At 41.2% G+C, this 26,650-nt stretch overlaps 1 protein-coding gene across 1 annotated transcript in view; it reads left to right on the top strand.

The window, feature by feature from the left end:
- Window positions 1-8,397, top strand: part of PCP4 (Purkinje cell protein 4) — a 66,781-nt gene extending 58,384 nt beyond the window's left edge. Inside the window, exon 3 of the mRNA XM_077807241.1 lies at window positions 8,241-8,397. Coding sequence (XP_077663367.1) covers window positions 8,241-8,368 — 128 coding nt within the window. The 3' untranslated portion in view covers window positions 8,369-8,397. The remainder of the gene's footprint in view (window positions 1-8,240) is intronic.
- The last annotated feature ends 18,253 nt before the right edge of the window (window positions 8,398-26,650 follow it).

Here is a 26,650-nt window from a genome sequence, read left to right as displayed (position 1 = left end):
ATGGCCTGTACTGGCTGGCTTAACAGGCTGGGGTCAGGGAAGCATAAAGGATGGTGCAGCCTGTGTAGTCCCCCTGAGCACTGGGCCACTTGAGGAGGTATTGACCCTATGGGAGACAAAGTGCCTACATGAGCTAACTTTCTGTGGGGTGCTGACATTCTTCCCCATCCCTTAGTTGCGTCAGTTGCTAAATACTGCAGTTCAGTCCTTGAAAACAATGTATTCTTTGGGGTATATTCTACCCACGTTTCTGTAACTCCTGTTGATCCTTACTGGGACAAGGAGAGCATGTGGTACTTAAGATCTGAAGTGTCATTACTATTTATAGTTTTCAGCCCATGCTCCAGTACAGTTTCATTCCGAATGTTGTTAGAGGAAATGAGAAAAAAAATCTTTGCTTCATTTATGGCAACATGAAGCTATTCTAGAGCAAAGAGTGAACTGAAACTCTTAAGTTTAACTCTCTAATTTTCTAACATCGTTTGAAACGTGTATTTCCCTATACCTCCTTGCTTTAATGCCCATAGGACTGTTTTGCATTCATGGCTCTGGAGGAAAATGTAATGTTTTTCCATTTTCCTGTGTTGTCATCATTCATTTTGGTATAGACTTGAGAAGTAAAGCAAGAAGTTAGCCAAAGGCATTTGTGAGTAATTACACTTGCACCACGTTTCTCAGGAGGTAGCTGGGAAGCTTCAGTGTGTACAAGGATTGTTCGCCTCTTTACAGGAAGAGTCTGACAAAGTTTCATTATCCATCTAGTATTTGTTATTGATTATAACTTTCTGAAGCACAAAAGAAGGTTAACATTCTAGTGTTTGTTCGGGAAATGGAATAGATAGTTCTGTAATACTCACTTATAGAATTAGAGATTTATTGGACACTACAAATTCCAGTGCCAACTCCAGCACACACAGGCAGGAAGACTGAACTTGCTAACAACCCCAGATCAGAACAACAAAAACATAACATACAAGACAACTGCTTAAAGCTAAGATAAGGACATAGCACCATCTACTGATGGAGGTGCTGTCTAAACTGGCCAATACAGATTATATAGTATTGCAGCTGGCAGATATTTCATTATGTTAAGTCATTTTGAGGGGTGTTATCATTGGGAGACTCAGCTTAACTTGCCCATATAAAATAAAAAGAGTGGGGATGAGGGATAATCTTTGGAGAGAGGAGGGGAATCCTGTTGCTTGTGTATCGGTACCAGCATTTGAGCATGTTAGTAGTGGACAAGTCTTAACCCGGGAGTCTGGTTTGTGAATATTGTGTTTCATTTTAGATTGGACGTAATGTTCTATGGAGAGTCTAATGTTCCTGACTGCCATAAAACACCTGTAGAATGTGTCTTCACTGGGAAAAAAGGTGTGATATTAACTCAAGTTAGCCAACTTGCAGTAAAATCCTACAAGAGACGGTCCAGTTTGTAGTTTTCACAGAAGGTTGCTGGTCATGTTAACGATTTTACCTTGAGTTAGTTCAACTGAGTTAGCCAACTCAAGTTAAGAACACCTTTTTTTCCCTTGTGAAAACAAGACCACGTGTGTCCATCTGACTCATTCTACATAGGGACATACCAGATCGGTCTGGTGTCTGTCAGTGGCCAACTGATGCTTCAGAGGGAGCTTCTAGAAACCCCACAATGGATAATTATGGAATAACCTGCCTTCTGGGCAAATTTCTTCTTAACCTTCTTCAGTTAGTGGTTGGTTAATGCCTGGAATCGTGAGGGTTTATAACCCATTAAAAACAAAACATATATGTTATCATAGATGCATCATGCCAGAGCACCACCACATGGTGAAACCTGGCTTTGCAACTCCTCTGCCCCTCACCCTTCTCTGGACTTCAGTGCTCTGTGCAGTGGACTTGGCCCTCCAACCAAGTCACATGAAGAATCCCACACATTCCAGGGTAACAACACCCCAGTTGAAAGGGGCAAAGACTCTTCCATCCTTTTCAGAATCTATTCTCCACAAACTTCCTCACTCTATTACAGACCACTGCCTCCCAGGGCTTTCTCCATGGATGCCTGGCTTCCCCAGTGACTCTCAGTGCTTCTTCCCTGGAGTCACTTCTTCCAGGCCTGCTTTAGGAGTCTTCTCAGCTACCTTTTCCCTTCAGAAATAGTCCCAGGGTACAAGCTCCTTCCTACAGGCGCCTCTATTGTTCCTTTGCCAGCAAGCAGAAAAGATTCCTAGATCTCTCCTGCCCTGTAGTCTTTCCTTTATAAGAAACCCCCAGCCTGCATTTCCTCAGCAGAATCTAATCCATAATTACAGGTCTCCTCTGAAGGTGCCAAAGCATGAGCTCCCTGTAACTCTGTCACTGCCATTGTGGGGTTTATACACCCCATCACAATATCTATATCTATCTTCTGTCTAATATAACTAATATACCCACATACATGGCTAATCCTTTTCTGAATCCTATCAATTTCTAAATCTAAGAGTCTAAATGAGTCTTGTGTCTATATCATCAGATCGTTCACATGTTTCAATACTACAGCAAGAGGAATTGCACTACTGATTTCAACAGGAACAAAAATGGTTCCAAAAATAGAAAGGGTGGAACCAGCTCTTCAGTGGGTATAAATTAGTGTAGTGCAATTGACTTCAATGGAGCTAGGCTGATGTACACCAGTTGGGGATTATTTGGTTCAGAGAGCCCAAAGAAAATGTATCACAGTTGGTAGACTTTATAATCTTAGGTTTCAGAGTAACAGCCGTGTTAGTCTGTATTCGCAAAAAGAACAGGAGGACTTGTGGCACCTTAGAGACTAATCAATTTATTTGAGCATAAGCTTTCGTGAGCTACAGCTCACTTCATCGGAAGCTTATGCTCAAATAAATTGGTTAGTCTCTAAGGTGCCACAAGTCCTCCTTTTCTTTTTATAATCTTATACATTCAAGAAAGAACTCCAGAACTTCATGTCAGCGCAGCAAGCAAATCTTTGCCACAACAGGGAATGATTCAGTCCAGCTGAGATTTCATACTACAGTCGTGTGAAAGTAGCTATCTCATCCTAACTTGATAGCTTAACTTCTTCTATTAAAATTACGAAGTGAAGGTGTGGTTGGTGTCTTCCCCTTGTGCAAACTCTAAATGAAGCTTGAGCTGCAACTGTTTATTTTTGTATTTAAATGCTAAGTCTCTCAATTATGATGACAATGAGAAGCCGAGCACTAGCCAAAAGCTTGCCAAGGTACGGTAGAAGTGGAAAACGTTCCACAGACTGCCAAAAGTAGTGTATCAACATCAGAGCAGATTAAATGCTTCCCTTTAGAATTCCCAATAAACATTTTGATAAAATAAGAACATTGCTCACTTCTGTATATTCCACTCCTCCTGGAAAAGTTTTACTGTAATATTTTAATGGAGAGCTTCTGTGACCTGTAATCTCATAAAAATCTCTCCCTCTCCTTAGTACTTCTTCGTAGCCACAATCTAGTTACTAGTAGAACTGGTCAGAACACCAGCATTTTTTTCTCTGGAACATTTCAAATGAATAATCTTCATTTGAAATATTTTGGTTGAAGAATGTCAGTTCTCTTTCAGTAAATTTGAACCAAAACAAAAGGAGTTGGTTTAAATGTAAAATGTCGTTTCAGGGGTTTTTGTTTGTTTATTTAAAAAAAATGAAACAAAATCACACTAAGACTCAATTAAAATTTTCATTTCATTTTGATATTTTCTATGAGAAAACCATATTTCTCCAGAATTGATATATTCCCCCCCCCAGAAAAACAAAACAACAAACCCAGAACAAACCCAAAACCAACAGTTTTGTCAAAAAACTATATTTTACAGTGGGAAATTTTTTTGTTCCAGCTCTAGTTACCAGTCTGCCAGTCAGACCCAGGTCCACAAAGGGACTTAAGCATCTAACATCCAGATCTGGGTGCCCTTGTGATCCACAAAAGCCCTGTTCAGCTGTCACTTAACTGTGTAGGCACTTAAACTCACTAGGAGTTTAACTTTTCTCTGGCTTGGTCTACACTAGAAAATTAGGTTGTTTTAATGACGTCAGTCAGGGGTGTAAATCCACAGCCTGGAGTGGAGTTTGTATGCTGTCCTAAGTCCTGGTGTAGACAGCACTAGGTCCATGGAAAAGGATTACTTGCACCAATGGGAGAACCCCTCCTGTCAGTGTAGGTAGGGTCTACAGCCAGGTCTACACTACAGACCTGTATTGGTATCACTGTGTCACTCAGGGGTGTGAAATATCCATACCCCTGAGCGATGCAGTTATACTGACCTAGCCCGCCCGTAGACGCACTGTGCTGACAGGAGAGCTTCTCTGGGAGAGGCAGATTGCCATCGGTGCAGTTAGACGCTCTCCCATCGGTGCAGAAGTGTCTTCACTAAAGTGCTCCAGCAGAGCAGTTGCACCGGTGCAGCTGTGCCGCTGTAGAGCTGGTCGTGAAGACAAGACCTACCCTGAAGTGCTGCATCTGTAGCATTTGAAGTGTAGATCTAGCCTTTGTTAAAGAACCCTAGGGGCTTAAATTTCTCCCTCTGGTTCTCACTGCTTCTGCTCTCTGGCCCAGTGCATATTTATACATAGTGGGACAGCTTCAACAGAACAAGACAGAGACCCATGTCAGACTATCCCATGGCTCAGTGATCAGGGCACTCGCGTGAGAGGTGGGAAACCTCTGTTCAAATCCTCTCTCATCAGGCAGCACGGGGAGTTGGATCAGAGTTTCTCACATCTAAGTGAGTCCCCTAATCACTGGACTAAATTTATAAGGTGGAGCTCTCCCTTCTCCACACTATGTGCCACCACTGTTCTTGTAAGTAACAGATTAGGTACCTGACTGCAGGTGGTTCCCCAGCGGACATAGGTACCTAACTCAGCCCAGATACAGGTGCCTAACTCCCTGAAATGGGCAGGACTTCGGAAACATGCTCCTTGTCAGCCCCTACTCTTGGCTAACTCAGGCAGGCTTTTGTGGATCCCGTTTTCAGGTGCTTATCTCTGCATATGCATTGTATAGGGAGCCTAGGCACGTAACCCAGGCTTTGTGGATTCTACTAAGTGGCTAGCAGCCTAAAGGTTAGGGTGAGCATTGCAACACCTAAGTCACTTTGTGCATAGGCGCACTCCGGAGCTTGAGCTCCCATGGAAAAAAAATAGTGGTGTTCAGCACCCACCAGCCACAGCTGTTTGGAGGCTCAGGAAGGACTGGGGAGGGCAGAGGGCGGCAGGTGGGCAGGGGCCTCACGGGAGGTGATGGGGCTGGGGCGGGAAGAGGCAGAGTGAGGGTGGGGCCTTGGGGTGGAGCATCCCTGGGGAAAAATAAAAGTCAGTGCCTAAGCTTTGTGGATCTGGGCCTTGGCATCGAAACTCATATTTCTGTAATGGGGAGCAAGTATGTCTTAGGGTATGTCTACATAACGAAAAAAAAACCTGTGGCTTGACTGTGGGTGGCCCAGTTCAGTTGACTCAAGCTCAGGCTGTGGGTCTAGCTGTGTAAATGTTCGGGCTTGGACTGGAGCCTGGGCTTAGAGGCCATGTGAGGAGGGAAGATCTCAGAGCTTGGGCTCCAGCCCAAGCCCAAATGTCTACACTGCAACTTTATAGTCTCACAGCCCAAGCCTAAGCCAGATGACCTGGGCTCTGAGACTCAGCACCGTGTGTTTTTTAATCACGGTGCAGGCATATCTTTAGAGGTTATGAGAGCTGGGCTCTGTTCCTGGTTCTCCTACTGACACATTGTGTGAGTCTGTGCAAATTTCTGCCTCAGTTTCCTTATGTATAACATGGAGATTATGTTTCTGTATCCCGTAGGGTCAATGAATGAATATTTGCAAAGAGTTTTGAGTTTCTTGGATGGAATGGTTATAGAAGTGCAAAGTAATACTAATGGGATTAAGTTTTCCACCAAGAAGCCTTAATTTAATTAACCTTTTGATTGCACTATGCAACTAAAATTACTGTATGATCCTAAACAGGCCATCATGATGATGGAGGGGCCAAACTTGAGCAATGCTGCGAGCCAGTTCTCCAAGTCAAAATGCCACTCACTGAAGTTTGGCTCACCTGCCCCCCTCATAACAGAGAGTTGGGTGGGCCAAACCTGAGTGGTGCTGTGACCCTGCATGCCAGGTTACAATACATAGAGTAGGGCACCAACTCTATCCCCACAGGACAAAAGGAACGGCTACTGCAGAGTGAGTCATGGACACACACACACAAAAAGTCATGAGCAAATGGACAAACACTATGACTTTTTTCCACACCATGACAAGCCTACAGCCTTAATAATGATACAAAATTTCAAGCCTGCAGGGGCTCTCTAAATTGCCTGGGCCCCTGTGCACTTGCACCCTCTATTCCTCTGCCAGTGTTCCCAGGCCACATCCTGCCTCCCAGTCCCTGGCGCTGCCTCTCCACAGCCTATGTTTAACACAGCCTCTCCTCTGGTTCCCAGGCTTCTCCTTAGGTCCTCACTGCTCCTTCTTTCCGTGTCAGAACACCAACCTCTCAGGACTGGCTCTCAGTGCCTTGCCCCATTTCCAGGATCTCCTCAAGAATTAATTCCATCTCTGTGGGCTTCTCCAGTCTGCCTTTCCCAGATCCTTTCCAGAGGCAGGGAATTTCCTACCTCCTCTCTCCTGGATTTCTCACTCTTGGGCCTCTCTCCTGGACCTTCTCGGTAGCTTCCGCTTCATTCCTTTATGAAGACGACCCAGGTCCTCCCCAGCTGGGTCTAATAACAAATCAATCCCGTTATAATCTCCAGATGCAACAAAGTGGACTAACTAAGCTCTGACTCCTATTAACCTGTTCACCTGTGTGGGGTAGAGGCCCCATCACAGATGGGGTAACAAGAAAAGATAGATAAAGAGCTCTTGAAATTTAAATTTATTTCAGAATTTGTGTTATAAATCTGTTATAATTTTCTAAAAAAATAAAAACAAAATAATGTCAACATATTTGTTTATTAATAATCATCATTATTTATAGAAGACCTTATTTGCATCATCCTTACTCATGAGGAAGAATATCTTGCTCTGAGTAGTTCCACTGAAATCAATACGATAGTTTTGGATTAAGGTTCTACTAAGCGTAAGAATGACTGAGTTGGAGTTCATAGTGTCTAAACTGTGGTAGGCATTTCAGTAAGCAGTTGAAAAGACATGCAGTATTTCCACCCCCAAGTATTCAAAAATTATGAATTAGATGCCTCCAGAACAATGAGCTTTTTAATACAATCATGAGATTTCAAGAATAAAACATTTGACATTCCTTTTTATATGGTCTGTAACTTTTGCACCTTTAGGATTCATATTTTAAAAATTTATCTCTGCTACTGTGAGGGCTAGCTATTTCCTTATTCTTTTCAATTAAAGCTGAATTTCTGGTGTAGCCCCATGAGTCCAGGATGTAGAGCTGTAAGAAACACCTTAAATATTGCAAAACTTGTGATAAAATTACAAGATATAGAGACACTAGAAACGGTCTCTGCCCTAAATATACCATAGATTTCAATCTGAGGCAAGACAAGGCAAGTTGTTCTGAATGATTGGACCTCTGGATCTGGACAGAGCCCCACTAACGCCATTGAGGCTCCATGAAGGCATAGATGTGTCCCGGCATGCAGTTCATTGTAAGACTGGGTGCTAAATTTGGCCGTAACATTTTATAAGTAGAGCAGGATGAAAATTTTTGGATGAAGCTTCCCCCCCCACTTACCTCCCAAGAATGCAGGTTGAAACTCTTAGCATGTTCATGTTGAATTCGCCACAGTTTCAGTCAGAACTCCCAAACCTTTGGAAACAAAAATTCCAAAGAAGTCAAATTAACTTTGACATTTTCAAAAGGAAACATTTTGACTTCTCAACTTAACGACTTTTCATTTCATATCTTATGTCAGTTTTATTACAAATACTTTTAAAGGTTAAAATAATCTTGAAAACAAAAACAAAAAAAAAAACCAAAACTTTTTTGGTTCAGACACCAAATAAATAGATCTTATTTATAATGAGAGCTCTGCTATAATTAGAGCACCAATTAGAGCATTGCACTTTCCCCAGAATGTTAGTTCAGCTGTTGGGGCTCAGCACTCTGTCACAGTTGCCTTTTAGTTCTCAAATAGCTTTTGTGGCTTCATAGACAGACTATGTGAGAGAAATGCGGGGGGCGGGGAGCTTCCATCTCATGGTGCAGTTGGTTATCATATTCTCAAATTGATATTAATTTGTTTTTCATTTTCTCGGGACAGATGGACAAAAGAAAGTTCAAGAGGACTTTGACATAGACATGGATGCACCAGAGACAGAACGGGCTGCCGTGGCGATACAGTCGCAGTTCAGAAAATTCCAGAAGAAAAAGGCAGGATCCCAGTCTTAGTAGCTACCTCATAGTTTAAAGTGGTAGTTCTGAGGTGATCTGTCCGGAAATGAATAAATAAAACTAAGATGCATGTACAGAATATTTAAAACCCTATTGGCAGGTATATAACAATGAGCTTATGTGTGACTTCATCCTTGTGATTATCTCCAGTCCCTGTTCTTCTGTAACTCACCATTTTACTTGATGTTGTAATAAAAAGTTAGGATGAAGTAATTAAAGTGTCTTCTTGCATCTGTCTTTAGATTAATCCAGCAAGCACAGTGTTACAGACAGATCCAGCCCAGCCTGTTTTCCTCTTCACTTACAGCTTTGAGACATAATGTAGCACCATATGTTATGAGATTTTTGCAGAGGGAAGAGAGAACATGTCTGAGCCCTGCTTACCTCATTTGGAGAATGTCAGCTGCCAGTCAATTGTGACAATAAAATGATTTTTCCTGTAATGAGGTGAAAGTAAAAAATCACAGACAGGAGGTGGTATGGAGGAGGCAGGGGAGCCATTTATTTTTGTCTCACAATTCAGACAATAAAATGCTTTAGGTGAGGAAATCACTACCCACAGTGGGTCCCAAGATCAAAAACAGAGAACACAATACATCCCCATTTGGATTCTACTGGTCAGAATTACACAGTTTATGCCAGATGTCAACAGTTCTAGAAATAACCCTCCCCTTTCATCCCCCGCCAACACCATACATATTCAGAGATTTGATGGAGAGGGAGATTTTCCCCTCTAAACTCTTTCTTTCCTGGTTATAACAGTTCATTACCTATCCAAACAATTAATGTATTTTTCCTGGCCCTCTATATTTTCCCATGGTTTGCTAAGTAAACCACAACATATGCTTTGCCTCCCGCTACAGTTTTCTCTTTCTCTAGGTACTTTATGTGATGACCCTTCCCCACCCTTCACTGAAGTATCTAGTTTTTCATTACTACATTTAGCCTTACAACACCCTTGTAAGATAGGGAAGCACTATTTTTCCAGACAAAAGTAAGTAAGAGCCAGGATTAAATTCAGATTTTCTGAATCCTAGTTCAGTGCCTCAGTCACAAGACCATATTTTGTCTCTAGCTTTGATGCCTTTCTGTTGCTTACCTCCTTTAGAAATTTCACAAATAACTTGCCAATATGAGCCTAGTAATCTCAGGATATGGAATGTAGAGAACACAGACTTTCCATTTATCTTTCAAAAGGTACACCATACCATATAATAAGAGCCTCAGGATGATAATTTTAAAATTGTAATAGGTTTTGGGTTGTGGTAATACCATTTTGTTTAGGCCAATAAGTCTTTATAAAATAAAATAAATAATAAAGGATTGCATTAACCTTGTGTGCTATGTTATCTGAAATAGCATAAACTTTGTAATAGTTCCTTAATTGGATAAAAGCTATGGGCAAAGCAATAGGCTTTTATTCTTTATCTGACTCCCCTTGGAGTAATTTAACTCACATGGTTAAATCATATGGTTGGGGCAGAATGAAAACCATTTCATTGTTAAGACACAGCAGCTAGGGCTATTGGTAAATGGATTACTGGCCTTTCAGCACCAGGACTATTTTTCAGCTTCAAGATCAGAGTGCAACTCACAAATAAAGTCTGCACACACAATGGAACAATCAAGAAGGCGTGAGAGAATGACATTTGGATTAATTGCTACAGACTTTGATGCAGACAATTCTTTTATAGCAGAGTATTTTTATACCACGGCTTCACTGCAGATTCCCATCCATGTGGGCAACATTCTCACACCTAACTCTTAATTTTCATTGGTTTTTTTCTCTTATGTTCAAGGCAGAACAGTTTTGAACAAGGTTTTCCTTGTCACAAACCTGTACCACCAATAGGCAAATATGGCTGTTTTTGGGTTGTGGGAGGGGTTTGCAGACATAGGCATACTTTTCTGAAGCACATGACCTATATTCAGCCAGTAACTTGCCCTGTACTTGGGCCTATGCTTATACTTTTCATTTGTATCTCATTTTTGCTTCCAAACACCAAGTGGGCACTCTAATTCACTTGCCCTGGGAGTTTCCTAGATGAGAAAGGTTAATATCTCAATTATGTTTATGTTGCTACTGAAACATCCAGGTCCCAAAAGGTAATCTGAAACAGTGCTCCACAACAGATGATTTGAGAGAATAGTAGGTCATCAGCCCCCAAAAATACCTATCAGAAATGGGTCAAAGATAATGTAATATTAGACAGTGGGTTGAGTGGATCTAGACCCTTGCCATGTGTAGGACTATAACTGTGAATTCAATGGATAAAACCTCCAGACAATCACGAGGTGGAAAATGATGAAGATATCATCTTTCCATAATCAGCTCCAGAGACCGCAACACTAATGATTCCTGTGAGATGGCCCCACTAAATGGTTAACCCTCAACCTCATCAGTGAATGAGCAGCAATGCCATGGAGACAGAGATCAAATGCTTAAGTCATTTAAAAAAAACAAACCAGCAGCTTATTTTTTATAATTATAGCTGCATACATGCCTGGTTAAGTGTCGTTAGGACAAAGCAAAAATGTTTTATTGTTAGCCTATAATTCAATGGGGGAAGGCCTGTACAATAGTCAGCTACTCATTCCATGGTTGTTTACTTCAGATCAGAATTTAGGTAGATCCTGTGTGGTAATACTGCCTATCTTCCTGTGTCTGTGAGCTAGACAGCCAGGGAACTGCAGTGTCTGCGTAGGCCGAGCAGCCTCAATAAAGGAACTTCTTTCTGTTTACTACACCTACACCTGTCTCTTCCCTGTTATGAGGGATCTGGCAAGTACTCGAGATTTTCAAAGTGCTCTTCACATTATTAATTTTCTTCCTGGATTGCTTGCACATGTCCATTCTCAGGCCCGTGGTACATTTTCTTCTGCCTTATGGGACCCTGGTGAGCTGCCACCCCTGGGTGCCTCACTTGTATTATGACCAATGTTTTTTCTGCTCCAGTTATCTGCCTGTTATCCCACAAAGTAGCCTGCAGCCCATGTGTGGTTGTAGTAGTGTTCCTGAATATCCTGTCCAGGCCCCAGTTCTGGCATACAAATAAGATATTTACAGGTGTCTTGTTTGTGCTTATTTCACTCCATGTGCTAGTAGTTAATAATGCCATGTTGTTCTGGATGCAGCCGTAAGAAATAAGCCTGTCTCCCTTTGTATTTGTACATCTTATATAATGCAGATCACCACAAGCCTTGCTAGACTATGCAAATTGCACCTTAGTTTTGACATTCACCTTCTTGAGTATGAAGTGACCCATTTTGAATCAGCCAGGGAATCAAGCCCAGTGAATGTAAAGGTGCAATGTTAAAAGACTGAGTAACTGGAACGATAGTTTCAAGTATATATATAAATATATATATTATACACACACACACACACACACACACACACACAGAGTACATAGGCAGTAACAAATACTCTTTTGGATTGCTTGCAGAGCAGACTTTTCATCAGATCTGTTTAGTGAAGTGTATTTCAGCAGCTACTATATAATCTAGTTCAGCCAGAAATACATCAGTTTGCAGCACATTTGAAATTGATCCAAAATATCTTGGCTGAATATAGCAGTGTAAATATGTCAGGAAAGATATTTACAGAAGTATGAATTTGGGAGGAGGGTGGCAGACAGCAGAGGAGGTTGGCTGAATAAAAAGAAAATAAATGTAGTAAATAAGGGGTGTGGGTGAAAGTTCACAGAATCATTTGAATGGGAACGCTAATTTATTAAAAGCCTTTCTTACCTTTTTTGTGGGGGGTCTGCTAAGCAAGTTTTTCTTCAGTCTCCAAAAATGCTCAACTGCTGTCTACTATGATCATACCCTTATGCTTCGGGCTGGCTTGAGGATTTGGGGAGATTAGTTAGATGATTCCTTGGGATACAACCAAACCCAGCTGATTAATTTTAAATAAAAATTTGTGTGTGTTTTGTGTGTTGAGAGGGCATCTTCAGATCTCCCAGTTTCCTATTACAGAAGTGTTGTCCATGTGGTAGGATCCATGTGTAGTTGCCAATATTTGATAAAGTTTTTTCCGTTCAGGGTAAATTGTTCAAACAAACAAGAGGACTGGGGGCTCCTACTGCCAGAGGAATTGGGTGCATTCTGGTGAATTTTAACACTTATATACCACTTTACAGACATTTGGAGCCTGGTCCAAAACCTGCTGAGGTCAGTGGAAAGACTCTCATTGACTCCAGTGGGCTTTGGATCGGGTCCTCTCTCATTAATCAGCACAACACGTCTGTGAGGTAACAATAAGTAAGAATTGCTATCCCCATTTTACAGTGAGGCAAACTAAGGCAGAGAGATTACATGACTTGATTAAGACCACAGTGAGAGTCTTTGTCAGAGCTGGGATTGAAATGCTGGAGTCCCCTGATCTCAGTACTGTGTTTAGTCCTTTAAATAAAGTTGTCTCTCATGGCTAGAGGTTACAGGCAGTGGCTGTGGGACAGTTTTTATCAGCTTTAAGATCTGTTATTGCCAGAGTGGGTGACACTGAGGTGGAATCCTCTCAAATATTGCAAAACCTTTAGCCATGGCTGTCACAGAAACCAAAGTTGATTACTGGAAAGCTGTAGGAGCGGTCATTACTTGTGATTCTAATGGATATGTGTACACATTTTAGTCGTATTTCAACACACATTATCTAACCTGATTGTATATTCTAGTGTAGAAACTCTACAGATGTTGGATCCAGGACAGGTGTGTGTGTGTGTGTGTTCTTGTACACTACAAATTATAATCATGTTTGTTAATTAATGTGTGTTAAAAACACAAGCAAAAATTCAAATGAAACATACCCAAGGTAAAATCAATTTAGTATTTCGGCTTAGTGACTGGGTTGCATTAGTTTATATCTTCACAATGAAAAGGTCTAGAAACTCATCTAAAAAAGAAAACCGAGATTAACTGTGACATTTCTAGTGCTCATAGTCCAGCTCTGAGTTGGTTATTTAGTCCATCTCTTATAATGTGGCACTGCTGTTTTCATTACTGTTCATCTGTCCCTGACAGATGGGCTCCTACCCTTCAATACCTCTAGTCATGGTGAATCTAAAACCTTCTTTGGCTGCTTGTTCCACTCTGAACTTTTCTTAAAGTTATAGCGATTTCTTCATATTTTCCCTGTGCCACTTATACTCATTTGCTGTAGACCAAATATGCCCAGTTCCCTTAACCTTCCTCACAGGTCTCATATTCCAAAACTTATAATTTTTGTTGCTAGCCTGTGAACTCTGCCAGTTTATCTACGTGCCTGAAACTAAATGCAGCCGTCCAGCTGAAACATAACCAATGCCAAGCACAGCAAAATAATTACCTTGGTTATTCTATATGCGATACTCCCCTTGCCACAGATCTATATAGTTTCTGGTATTTTCATGACTGTGTCACTTTGTTGGCTCATATTCACTATCATTTCCATTAAGTCTCAGATCCTCTCTGTGTTCCTACTATCTAGTCAATATTTTCCCATTCTCTACACAGTTGTCTTCATTTTTAAAGAATGTATTGGCTGTTAAGTACCTCTCCTATCTTTCTAACTCATCTACAACTTTGTAATTCTGTAACAGTTCAGGAATCCAGGAAAATAGCCTTTATCCACAGCTCTTTACCCTGTAAACTGGGCAGGAATTTTAATTAGATCACACTTGTGTGTATTTTCCAGTACTTAATTATTTCAGCCAGGTGCAGAAACACTAATGAACGTTTTTGAACTTAAGAAAAGGTTTGGATCACTTATTTTATTCAGAAGAGTTGGCTGGTCTCTCCTTGCAATGATGAATTATTGTGGGAAAAGTCTGAATATGCTTATCTAAAAATAACCCATAAAATAAGCCTGAGGACTGCTACCTGCTTTCAGTGTGGTATGACTTAATGCTGTTGTACAAGGGCCAGACCGTGATACTATTCTTTACAGTGAACTGTAGTTTATAGCATAAATAGCCTTACTGAAGTCAATAGGTCTATTTGTAAAGTAAGATACCCTTAATCATGTGAAATAGTATTATGATCTGGCCCCTCCAAAACTACATAAAATAGGTAAATTTAGTTTAGAGTTGAGGCAAAATGATATTGCTATTTTTCTTTAATCACCAACATTTCAGTAGGGATTCAAGTCTAGTTCACTTAAAATGCTTCACTATATAAATATTAATAGTGATAAAATACTGATAATAGAACAAAAACAAAGCCAAAATCTTAAATTGTGGTAGCACTTCCAAAGACAGAAAAAAAATACTGTCCCAATCCCAAAAGTGTACAGACTGGTATTGAAAAAACATATGTCACTTGAAGTGAATAAAATGCATTTTTATTGAAACTGGGATTGTTATTTTTTTCAGTGCAATATATTTTTCAGACAATCAATTGTAGTTTATCTTCACTTTCTTTGGGCCAGTTTCTGGATCCAGCTACATGCAGCTGCCACAGAAGCATAAGGGGGAGTGGGCCACAACCCCCCCCCCCACACACACACCCCATGCCCATGTTAATATCCCTCCATCCCTGCTTCCAGCAGTAGCAGGGGGAAGAGAGCCTAGGTACCCAATATTTTCCCTGTCCTATGCAAATGGACAAGGAATGGTCAGAGCGCATCATGGAAATAGGCAGGGTCTTGAATCTTCCACACAACATATCAGGCACCATAGCTGATCTGATAATCCAATAGAAAATCATTACCCCACCCCCTGAGTGCAAGAGAGAGGGGACAGAGAAGGAATTCTGTGTTACGTGCTTCTTAAAATGGTCCTTATTAAAGATGGGCCAGAGATGCAAAATTTGGAATTTTTCAATCTTAATTTTCCCAAAGCTGTAGTTGTGTGTTTTTAGAGGCAGGGTTTTGGTTCAGCCACCTATGGTGACTGGAACTAGTAAGAACACTGGGATCCAGATTCAAACTTCCCCACTGTTCAGATAGTGTAGTTTGGGGGTTCAGTTTGAGAACATTTCTAAAGTTTGATTTATATTAAGGTCAAATTCTCCTCTTGGATCTGCACAGTAAATCCTGATGCCAATATTCTGCTCTCTTCATGTGTGGGACTCCCATGGCAAAGTGGGCAGAATATTAGTGTTAAAATCTGTTGTGAGAAGAAGTTTGTTTTGAATGTTTTAGATTCACTAATTGTTTAGATTTCTCTTAACAATGGAGGCCCCACATCTAGTTTCTGATGTAACATTTGAAGTCTGTTTATGTATTTGTATTTATAGATACAAAAAGGCACCTCTCCAGTGCTCTGGGTGCCCTTGACACCAAGTTAAAAATACATAATTAAATAAAACCAGCAGCCAATACACCACCATAGAACTCATACCCACACAACTCCCCTGCCCCCACAAACACAGGGCCTCCAAACCCCAAGGAAATGGATAAACCTTGCAGCATGCACAGAAGGTCAATAATGTCAGGCTGTTTTGGACTGAAGATTAGAGAGGAACCAGTGTGCTCTTCAGTTGATTAATTCCCACAGAATAAACTCTACCACCAGCCTGTTGCTTTAAATCAAGGGGAAAAACACAATTTGAGCATCTCTGTTGGTCATAACTGTGGCAACATGACATAAGGAGAGAGGCAGTGTCTCACGCAGGCTTTAGATCTCATGAAAAACTACTGAAGCTGAACAGCTAATTTAGGGTTAGAGGAGGAAAGTTGGAAAAAGTTTCTAGCTCATATGTTTTGGGATGCATAAAAAGAAAACTTTTTAAAAGTATTAACTTGTAAAGAGTTTGGCCTCAGTTTTTGATTTTGGATACCTCAATTTTTGGTTGCCCATCCTGACACATCTTGAGGGGACCTGATTTTCAGAAGATAGGTGGTGCTCATCACTGTCTGAAAAAATCAGGTCCCTTTATGGTATCTCAAGTTGGGCACTCAGAAAATTAAGAAACCCAAGACTGCCAGTCACTTTGGAAAGTTTTTGCCAAAATCCAGACAAAAACGTTGCCACCATGTAGAAAGGAATAGTTCTGCAACTGAGGGAGCTCCTTTGTTTTCTCATGATTTCAAAGTAACACATCCTGAACAAACCGCTCCACTGTGTTCATTGGCTGAGTCACTGACTGCTTATTTGTAAGAACCCTTCACAAGCAAAATGACAGAAACCAAGGGTATATCTAAATCCAGTGTACTAAAAATGCTGTAGATTATCTACAGTAGGTCATAAAACAGCAAAAGATAGGAAGGAAAAGCTAATAGTACTAAATATGTCATTTAGTTATACAAGATAAGACTGCTCTATAATCACAGACTGGATGACCAGAACAAAGACATTTGAATCAGCTACGTCTCCAGCACATGAAGATAAGATAAGGAAAACTGAACTGGGTATCAAGAGTACAGATTTGTTCATTGTTAATTTTAACATACATGCATTATATTATGAAGTGCCAGTAAGGAATGCGATGGCTCAGGCAATTGGTAGTAGGATATGAAAACTGTCACCCATTGCTTATTGGTTCAGATTAGTCCATGGATCTGGACATATGTAATTGGGGTTATTTATAGGCTCTGTTTTTTCTTTTCTGGGAGATCTCAGAGGGCAGTTCCAGGTAATTGCTTATCCACCCTCAAGGGCGGTCTTGTAGGGGATCCTGCAAGGTCACAGTCTATGTTGTATGTGAGAGACTGCTAGATGAGAAAGTGTAGCATTTTGGGCTATAGTGCCATTATGATGTGCCAGAGCCTCAGCTTGTATAAATCAGTGTAATTGCACTGAAGTTAATTGATTTATACCAATTTACACAGCATGCCCCCTAAGTCAGGGACTGCAAGTGGGGAGTGCAGCACTGAGTCATTATGGCAGCCGTATGTTGCTCACTGAACCCCCTTATGCCAGGGTTATTCCACAGGGACTATTTCTGTTGGCCGCTCATGCCACTACAGTGATGTTTAAGAGCTGGATCATGATGGAGAATCTGTCTCAACACATCTTCACACAGGATAAGTGGTTCAGCCATATTCTCAAGAGTCTTTCATTCCTCAGATGTTCTTAGGGTTAAGATCAGTTGCCTAAAGCTTGTTAAAGAAGCAGCCCAGCAGAGTTTAGGTTTACCCAGCTGCCAGGGTAGTAAGCTACAACCTACACTCATCACAATTTCCAACAGCATGAACATGGAAAAAACACACGTAGTTATCTTGGTTCTACATGGGAACCTTTGTGTTTGAGAAAAATCTCTCTTCTTCCCAGCTTAATATGGTTTGGAATTACTCTGGTCACCCTTAAAAGTATACTGGTTTTGCCTGTGGAAAAGTCACATTACTTAGAGCATTACCTAAGTATTTATTGCCTGCCTCGTTATCCAAAACAAAACTGGGCAGTATTGTTTATAGGCAATATGGCAAGTCCTGTAAAATTTTAAAGTTCTGTAAAGCAACTGGCACATTTTTAAGGATCATAGCTTTATAACATACATTTGTTTTAGAATAAAAAATGAAAACCTCAATATTTGATCACTCATCTCCTCCTGTTCGGCCCCTAGAATTTTCCTGACATATCATCATGAAATTAAAATTATTTACAAGGAAATGCAATTTTAGTAGAATTTTTCTGTCATCCATATCTCGCTACTCACTGAAGTCCCATATTTACAGTAAATAACTTAATACTATCAATCATTTTTAAGCAGTGAATTTATTCTATAAACACATAGAATATAATTTGGTCATAGGTAAATACAATACTATTTTTCCACTCAGCATTAATGCACATATCCATGGATATTAGTAGGGGTGTGTAGCAGATGGAGCACTCACCGCCAGGGCGTCTCCTGCTTGTTGTCCAGAAATTAGCTCTTTCCAGTCTCGCAGTGCCTCCTGCTGGCACAGCGTCTCACCTGCCTCAGGCCCCTGGACCCCCTTACCTTGGAGTGCTGCCCCACCACAGTGCCCACACTCTGGGTCTCCCTTCCCAGGGGAACCCCCTCCCGCTATGCCCACCTTGCCTTGGTGGCTGCTGCCAGTCGTCATCTAGCCCCCTTTCTCTGGGACAAACTGCAGTCTGTAATGGCCACTCATCGTTGGCAAGGGGGTTGGACCAGCTGCCTCTGCCTATCCCCGGCCTGCACCTCTGCAGCCCCAGTACCTGCTTAGGCCTTAAGCAAGGCCTCAGCCTGGGGAGTTGCCAGGCTGGAGCTCCCCAGCTCTTTTTGCCTTGCCTTGCCTTGCCTTGCCTTGCCTTGCCTTGCCCTGCCCTGCCCTGCCCTGCCCTGCCCTGCCCTGCCCTGCCCCAGCCCAGTCCCAGATACCCTGTGCTCCCAGGCAGCTAGGTCCTGCCCACTCCAAAGCTGGAGTGAGCCTGACCCAGCTCCTCCCTTAGCCCTTATATCAGGGCCAGCTGTGGCTGCTTCCCCAATCAGCCTACCTTTTCCCCCAGGAGCAGGGTAACTGCCCTGCAACAGGCTGTCAAGCAATTACAAAATTAATCATGATTAATCTCACTGTTAAACCATAATAGAATAACATTCATATAAATATTTTTGGATGTTTTCCACATTTTCAAATATATTGATTTCAGTTACAACACAGAATACAAAGTGTACTGCCCTCACTTTATATTTATATTTTATTATAAATATTTGCACTGTAAAAATAAAAGAAATAGTATTTTTCAGTTCACTTAATACAAGTACTGTAGTGCAATCTCTTTATCATGAAAGTTGAACTTACAAATGTAGAGTTATGTACAAAAAATAACTGCATTCAAAAATAAAACAGTATAAAACTTTAGAGCCTCAAGTCCCCTCAGTCCTACCTCTTGTTCAGCCAATTGCTCAGACAAACAAGTTTGTTTACATTTTCAGGAGATAATGCAGCCCACTTCTTGTTTACAATGTCACCTGAAAGTGAGAACAGGCGTTCTCATGGCACTGTTGTAGCGGGCGTTGCGAGATATTTACGTGCCAAATGCACTAAAGATTCATATGTCCCTTCATGCTTCAACCACCATTCCAGAGGACATGCGTTCATGCTGATGGTGGGTTCTGCTCGATAACGATTCAAAGCGGTGCAAATCGATGCATGTCCATTTTCATCATCTGAGTCAGATGTCACCAGCAGAAGGTTGATTTTCTTTTTTGGTGGTTCAGGTTCTGTAGTTTCTGCATTGGAATGTTGCTCTTTTAAGACTTCTGAAAGCATGCTCTGCACCCTGTCCCTCTCAGATTTTGGAAGGCACTTCAGATTCTTAAATCTTGGGTTGAGTGCTGTAGCTATCTTTAGAAATCTCACATTGGTACCTTCTTTGCATTTTGTCAAATCTGCAGTAAAAGTGTTCTTAAAATGAACAACATGTGCTGGGTCAGTATCTGAGACGGCTATAACATGAAATATATGGCAGAATGTGGGTAAAACACAGAGTAGGAGACATTCAATTTGCCCCCAAGGAATTCAGTCACAAATTTAATGAACACATTTTTTTTTGACGAGTGTCATCAGCATGGAAGCATGTCCTCTGGAATGGTGGCCAAAGCATGAGGGGGCATACGGATGTTTAGCATATCTCGCACGTAAATACCTTGCAATACCGGCTACAAAAGTGCCATGTGAACATCTGTTCTCACTTTCAGGTGATATTGTAAATAAGAAGCTGGCAGCATTATCTCCAGTAAATGTAAACAAACTTGTTTCTCTTAGCGATTGACTGCACAAGAAGTAGGACTGAGTGGACTTGTAGGTTCTAAAGTTTTACATTGTTTTGTTTTTGAGTGCAGTTATTTAACAAAAAAAATCTTCATTTGTAAGTTGCACTTTCATGATAAAGAGATTGCACTATGGTACTTGTATGAGGTGAATTGAAAAATACTATTTCTTTTATGATTTTTACAGTGCAAATATTTGTCATAAAAATAATACAAAGTGAGCATTGTACACTTTGTATTCTGTGTTGTAATAGAAATCAATATATTTGAAAATGTAGAAAAACATCCAAAATATTTAATAAAAATTTCAATTAGTATTCTATTGTTTGACAGTGTGATTAAAACAGCGATTAATCATGATTAATTTATTTGCATTAATGGTGTGAGTTAACAGCGATTAATCGACATCCCTAGATATTAGTATGGGCTGTGTTGAAAGAGAAGACATTGTCTGGAGATTGGAAGTATCCTAGAATAGAAGACAACTGCTTAAGACTTCCATAACACACAAAGAAGATTGATGCTTAGCCTGTCCATTTCTGCTCATTTTCAATACTGCTGTGCTGAAGAGTGTAAGGGAAAGTTGTGCATTATACATTCATAGTCTGTACACTTACACAGATGAGTAGTAGTAAATGGTCTTTTTATGGTCAGAGAAAGGCACTTCTCTATTACCATATGTTTTCCTTAGCATTAGCAATCTACCTAAAATGGCTCAATTCATACATATATGAATGAGCCAGGCATTGAGGTTATAATTCTGCAAGCCTTGTAGTAAATAAAACTGATTTACAGGATCAATTGACAATAGTGTTCACAGTTCATGTCTGCGAAGGTTTCAATATTAACAACACGAAGAAAAATAAATAAATAAATAAATTATGGAAACTGTCCAGTGACTGGGTAGGAGGGAAATTCTCCAGTGACCAGTCAGTTACAGCTGTACCTCCAATCTACATGCCATAAATGAGCAGTTGGCGCAATTGGACAGAAAGAACAGTACACTCGAGAATACTATTGGGTGCAATGTCGTGATGTTTCCTTTGTGTATGGGTTGGATCTTACCCTTATTTGGGTGGAGTGTAGTATTTCACCCCACAGATAGTCCAACTGACTGGTACAAAAGGCATGAGTATAGGTAATGGTAATTAAAGTAAGGATGGCACAATCACTCACTGATAAGTACAACTCTCAGACTCTTGTTTCCAGTGCGAATACTTGCATTTACATGTTCAAAATTCATATTCTGTGTATATCCTCTAATAGTCTCATAAAATTCACTCTACCCACAGACATTCTTGACAGTAAACTTGGCCATTAAACTGCTCAAAACAATGGTTAGGCAGCTGGTGTGATGTGACTGCCTATCACGGCTGACTTAACTTGCCTCATTGTTTCCATGTCCTCCCCTATCTGTCCGTAGGTTGTCTCTCACATGTTGTCTCTCACATGTAGATTGTTGTCCTTGGGGCAGGGATGTCTTTACTCTGTGTTTGTAAAGTGTCTAGTACAGTAGGGTCCTGGCCCATGACTGGGGCTTCTGGGAACTACCACAATGCAAACAACAACCGAGAACAATCAGGTTCACAAAATAGCCCAGAGGGAAGTCCCTGTTTTATTCAAACAAATATTTATGGAAAATGTGTAAGGAATTTCCCCAACTCTGCTTATCACGCGCACCCCTGTACAGCAGCAGCAGAATGAAGAATGCTTCATTTCACTGCAGCGCTCATTTAAAAAACAACAACTTGCGTTATAGACTCATGACCTGTAAAACTTAATTTAAAATACCCTTTACATGGAAGAAGTGCCATAACACTTGTGCTAAGGAAGACATTACAACAGTGGCATTAAAGCCCTCAGATAATAATACGAACATCAGGGAGACACTGAACAATAGTGGCACTAATAGGCACAGTCAGAATCAGCTGGACTTGACAGTTTTTCCTAGCAACCAAAACTCCCTCACTTTTGTTCATTTCTCTCTCCTCGTGCTAAGATACTATCAGACAAATGGCTCTACTGCTGATACACTACAGAAAAAGTTTGATTTATATTCTGCTGTTGCTGGTGTCACCATTTCTATTTTTAGGTAATAGGAAGGCTCTGTTGAATATCAGCTTTAAAGGTTACCCTTGTTTGCATGCCTTACACCACATTTCCCTCCTCCCCTCCAACCGCAAATCCATTATCATGTACTGCTGTCAGTGACAATATTCTTTAGATGAGATGAGAAATCAAGGTTAGTTAGTTTTTCTTGCTTGCCTCTTCTCTGAGCTATGCTGACCAGATGATTTCCACCTAGTAACTGTTCTTTGTTGGCAGGTGGGGATACTTGCATGATTGACTCCACCAGTTTAGGCATTATTGTAACAGTTACATTCCATTTTTATAGTTAGCCTCTGAAAGAGAATTCATTATTATGGATTTGTTCTTCCTTCCTGTCTTAGTCTAATTAACACAAAAAAAAGCCTAGTCATACTCATGTCATATTGGACAGCAATTCATTTTGGTTTTGTCCTGAACTAAGTGCAAAAATATATTTACCTTAGTCACAGAGGGACATAGGAGCACAAGTTTCATTGAAAGCCAGTGGGATTTGTGTTCTTAAGCCTCATAGGGTATGTCTACACTGCAATTAAAAACCTGCAGCTGGCCTGTGCCACTGACTTGGGTTCACAGGGCTTACACTCTGGAGCTGTTTCACGGCTGTGTAGACATCCCGAGCTCTGGGACCCTCCCATCTCGCAGGGTCTTAGATCCTGGGTTCCAGCCCAAGCCGGGAAGTCTACACTGCAAGTAAAAGCCGCCCAGCCCGAGCCCCATGAACCCAAGTCAGTGGCACAGGCCAGCTGTGCGTTTGTAATTACAATGTAGGCATACCCATTGGCACTTTTGAAAATATCTCCCAGAATTATGACTGTACTATATCTTATTGTAACGACTCAGTGATGAACAAAGTTTCTGCCAGCTGGTGAGGTTTGTCAGCCCCCTTTCATCATAGCACAGTGAAGTATTGTTAAAGAATTCTCATCAATAACATGATAAACCACATATATTAAACACCAGCTTCCAATTAGTAACCAACAGTTTACACTGTCACAGTTTTAGTGATATCCAATTGTTTTTACACTGAAAAATTAAAAACCAACACTCCATCTTATTTTTGTTGTTATGAGAGCTGCATATGTTAACAATAGAGTAAAACCTTTTATCTGTAAATGGGGACATCAGAAAAAAACAATTAACATTAATGGACAGATTTTTTTCCTGGAGCCATTGTATGAACAACTGCTCACAGTTAAACTAGGTGATGAAATGAATGAGCAAGATGGGCTTCAGGGAGGATTGTCACAAGACAGTACATCACATATATGCTCTACATTGGCTTTTGATCCAATTCCAGGTCCAGTTCAAGAGCCATAGCCCAGATCCTGAAAAGTGTTTAGACACCTCCCATTGGGAGTTAGGTGCCTAAATACCTTTCAGGATCTGGGCCTTGGTCCTTATCTTTAAAGCCTTCAAATGTGTGATAGGGTCCTCAGGGGGTTGGCCAGCCTAGTGGTTAGAGCACCTGACTTCCAGCCTCTTGCCTCTCTGTCAGGGTGGTAGAGATGGCTGTTCCTGACCCTAAGCATGGAGCCTTCAGCTCTCCACCTGCATCTGGGTCTTGGCCCTTAGGAGTGAGGTAAGGGCCCCTGGACCTGAACCTGCTGTAGGGTTGTCAACTTTCTGATTGCAGAAAACCAAACATCCCAGTCCTGCCTCCTGCCCCGTGCCTTCCTGAGGCCCCACCCCTGCTCACTCCATGCCCCCTCCGTCCGTCGCTCGCTCTCCCTGACCCTCACTCATTTTCTCCGGACTGGACAGGGGATTGGGGTGTGGGATGAGGTGAGGGCTCTGGGGTGGGGCCAGAAATGAGGGGCTCAGAGTGTGGGACGGGGCTCTGTGCTGGGGAAGGGGGATAGGGGGTGGGAGGGGGTATGGGCTCTTGGCTGGGGTGTGTGGGAACTGGGGTGGGGCCAGAAATGAGGGGTTCAGAGTGTGTGTGGGGGGCTCCGGGCTGGGGCAGGGGGTTGGGATGCAGCGGGGTGAGGGCTCCAGCTGGGGGTGCTGGGCTGGCTCTGATGTGGGGCTTGGGCTGAGGGGTTCGGAGCGCAGGACGGGGTGCAGGCTCTGGGAGGGAGTCTGGGTGCAGGAGGAGGCTCAGGCATGGGGTATGGGATCCGGGAGGGAGTTTGGGTGTGGAAGGAAACTTAGGCTTGGGACAGGGAGTTTGGCTGCAGAAGGGGGCTCAGGCCTGGGACATGGAGTTGGGCTGTGGGAGGGGACTCAGGGCTGGGGCATGAGGTTGGGGTACAGGACAGCGTTCGGGTTCCGGGTGGTGCTCACCCCAGGCGGCTCACAGAAATGGGCAGATGTGTATTGTGAAGAAAAGTTGGATATTCTCAGGTAAATGTTACCGTTACCCAGCTGCCAAGCATACTCATATCTGCACACACTCTGCTCAGGTGCAACGACCCATGTGCACACTTAACAAAATCTAATATTTGCATACACACAAATGTTGTAACTTGAAGTCACAAGATCCATTTGCACCAGTATATATTGCAGGTAAAAATTCTAACAGTTCTGCATGAGTAGGTGTTAAAATCATTCATGGATGCATACGTAACCCTTAAAAGGCTTAATTATTTGAAGAGGATCCCTAAAGTAGGCTGTTTAAGCTTAATAGATGATTTCTAAAACCAACGGTCAGGAGTGGGAAATGGTAGATCTGCACATCAAGCAGCCATTTTGTCTGAGTGGCCTAGAGAGGAATTGGGAGCAGGAAAGGAAAATAACTCTCACGAGAAAGTAGGGCTGTCAAGTGATTAAAAAAATTAATCGCGATTAATTGAACGATTAAAAAAATTAGTATCGATTGATCACGTGATTAATTGCTCTGTTAAACAATAATAGAATACCATTTATTTAAATACTTTTGGATGTTTTCTAAATTTTCAAATATATTGATTTCAGTTAGAACACAAAATACAAAGTGTACAGTGCTCACTTTATATTTATTTTTTATTACAAATATTTGCACTGTAAAAAACAAAAGAAATAGTATTTTTCAATTCACCTAATACAAATACTGTAGTGCAACCTCTTTATCATGAAAATTAAACTTACAAATGTAGAATTATGTACAAAAATAACTGCACTCAAAAACCAAAACAATGTAAATCTTTAGAGCCTACAAGTTCACTCAGTCCTACTTGTTCAGACAATCAAGTTTGTTTACATTTTCAGGAGATAATGCAGCCTGCTTCTTGTTTACAATGTCACCTGAAAGTGAGAACAGGTGTTTGCGTGGCACTTTTGTAGCTAGCGTCGCAAGATGAGGGGTTCTGCTTGATAACAATCCAAAGCAGTGCGGACTGACCCATGTTCATTTTCATCATCTGTGTCAGATACCACCTAGAAGGTTGATTTTCTTTTTTGGTGGTTTGGGTTTTGTAGTTTCCACATTGGACTGTTGCTCTTTTTAGACTTCTGAAAACATGCTCTATATCTCATCCCTCTCAGATTTTGGAAGGCACTTCAGATTCTTAAACCTTGGGTCGAGTGCTGTAGCTACTTTTAGAAATCTCACATTGGTACCTTCTTCGCGTTTTGTCAAATCTGCAGTGAAAGTGTTCTTAAAATGAACAACATGTGCCGGGTCATCATCCGAGACTGCCATAACATAAAATATATGGCAGAATGCGGGCAAAACACAGAGTAGGAGACATACTGTTCTCCCCCAAGGAGTTCAGTCACAAATGTAATGAACACATTTTTTTTAACGAGTGTCATCAGCATGGAAGCATGTCCTCTGGAATGGTGGCTAAAGTATGAGGGGGCATACGGATGTTTAACATACCTGGCACGTAAATACCTAGCAATGCTGTGGTGCCATGCGAATGCCTGTTCTCACTTTCAGGTGACATTGTAAATAAGAAGCAGGCAGCCTTATCTCCTGGTAAATGTAAACAAACTTGTTTGTCTTAGTGATTGGCTGAACAAGAAGTAGGACTGAGTGGACTTGTAGGCTCTGAAGTTTTACATTTTGTTTTTGAGTGCAGTTATGTAACAAAAAAATCTACATTTGTAAGTTGCACTTTCATGATAAAGAGATTGCTCTACTTGTATGAGGTGAATTGAAAAATATTATTTCTTTTGTTTATAATTTTACAGTGCAAATATTTGTAATAAAAATAATATAAAGTGAGCACTATACACTTTGTATTCTGTGTTGTAAATTGAAATCAAATATTTGAAAATGTAGAAAAATATCCAAAATATTTCATAAATTTAAATTGATATTCTATTGTTTAACCGTCGATTCAAACTGTGATTAATTTTTTTACCTGCGATTAATTTTTTTGAGTTAATCACGTGAGTTAACTGTGATTAATTGACAGCCCTACTAGAAAGTCAAAAGGAAGAATTAGCTCTCCATGGAGCTCAACAGTGCAGCTACCCCATGAAGAAGGAGTGTTTGTCAGGATTGTAGGGTGCAGCCTCAGTCCCATTTTGTTCAGATGGACCCTTTTTGCTCAGCAAGCAGAATTCTGTACAACTCTTTGTATCTGTGTTAAATTGGAAAAA

This window comes from Eretmochelys imbricata, chromosome 1, assembly GCF_965152235.1.
Source record: "Eretmochelys imbricata isolate rEreImb1 chromosome 1, rEreImb1.hap1, whole genome shotgun sequence".
NCBI classification, from domain to species: domain Eukaryota; kingdom Metazoa; phylum Chordata; order Testudines; family Cheloniidae; genus Eretmochelys; species Eretmochelys imbricata.
The sequence above is the reverse complement of the archived record's forward strand: the minus strand, read 5'-3'. Positions and strand labels throughout refer to the sequence as shown.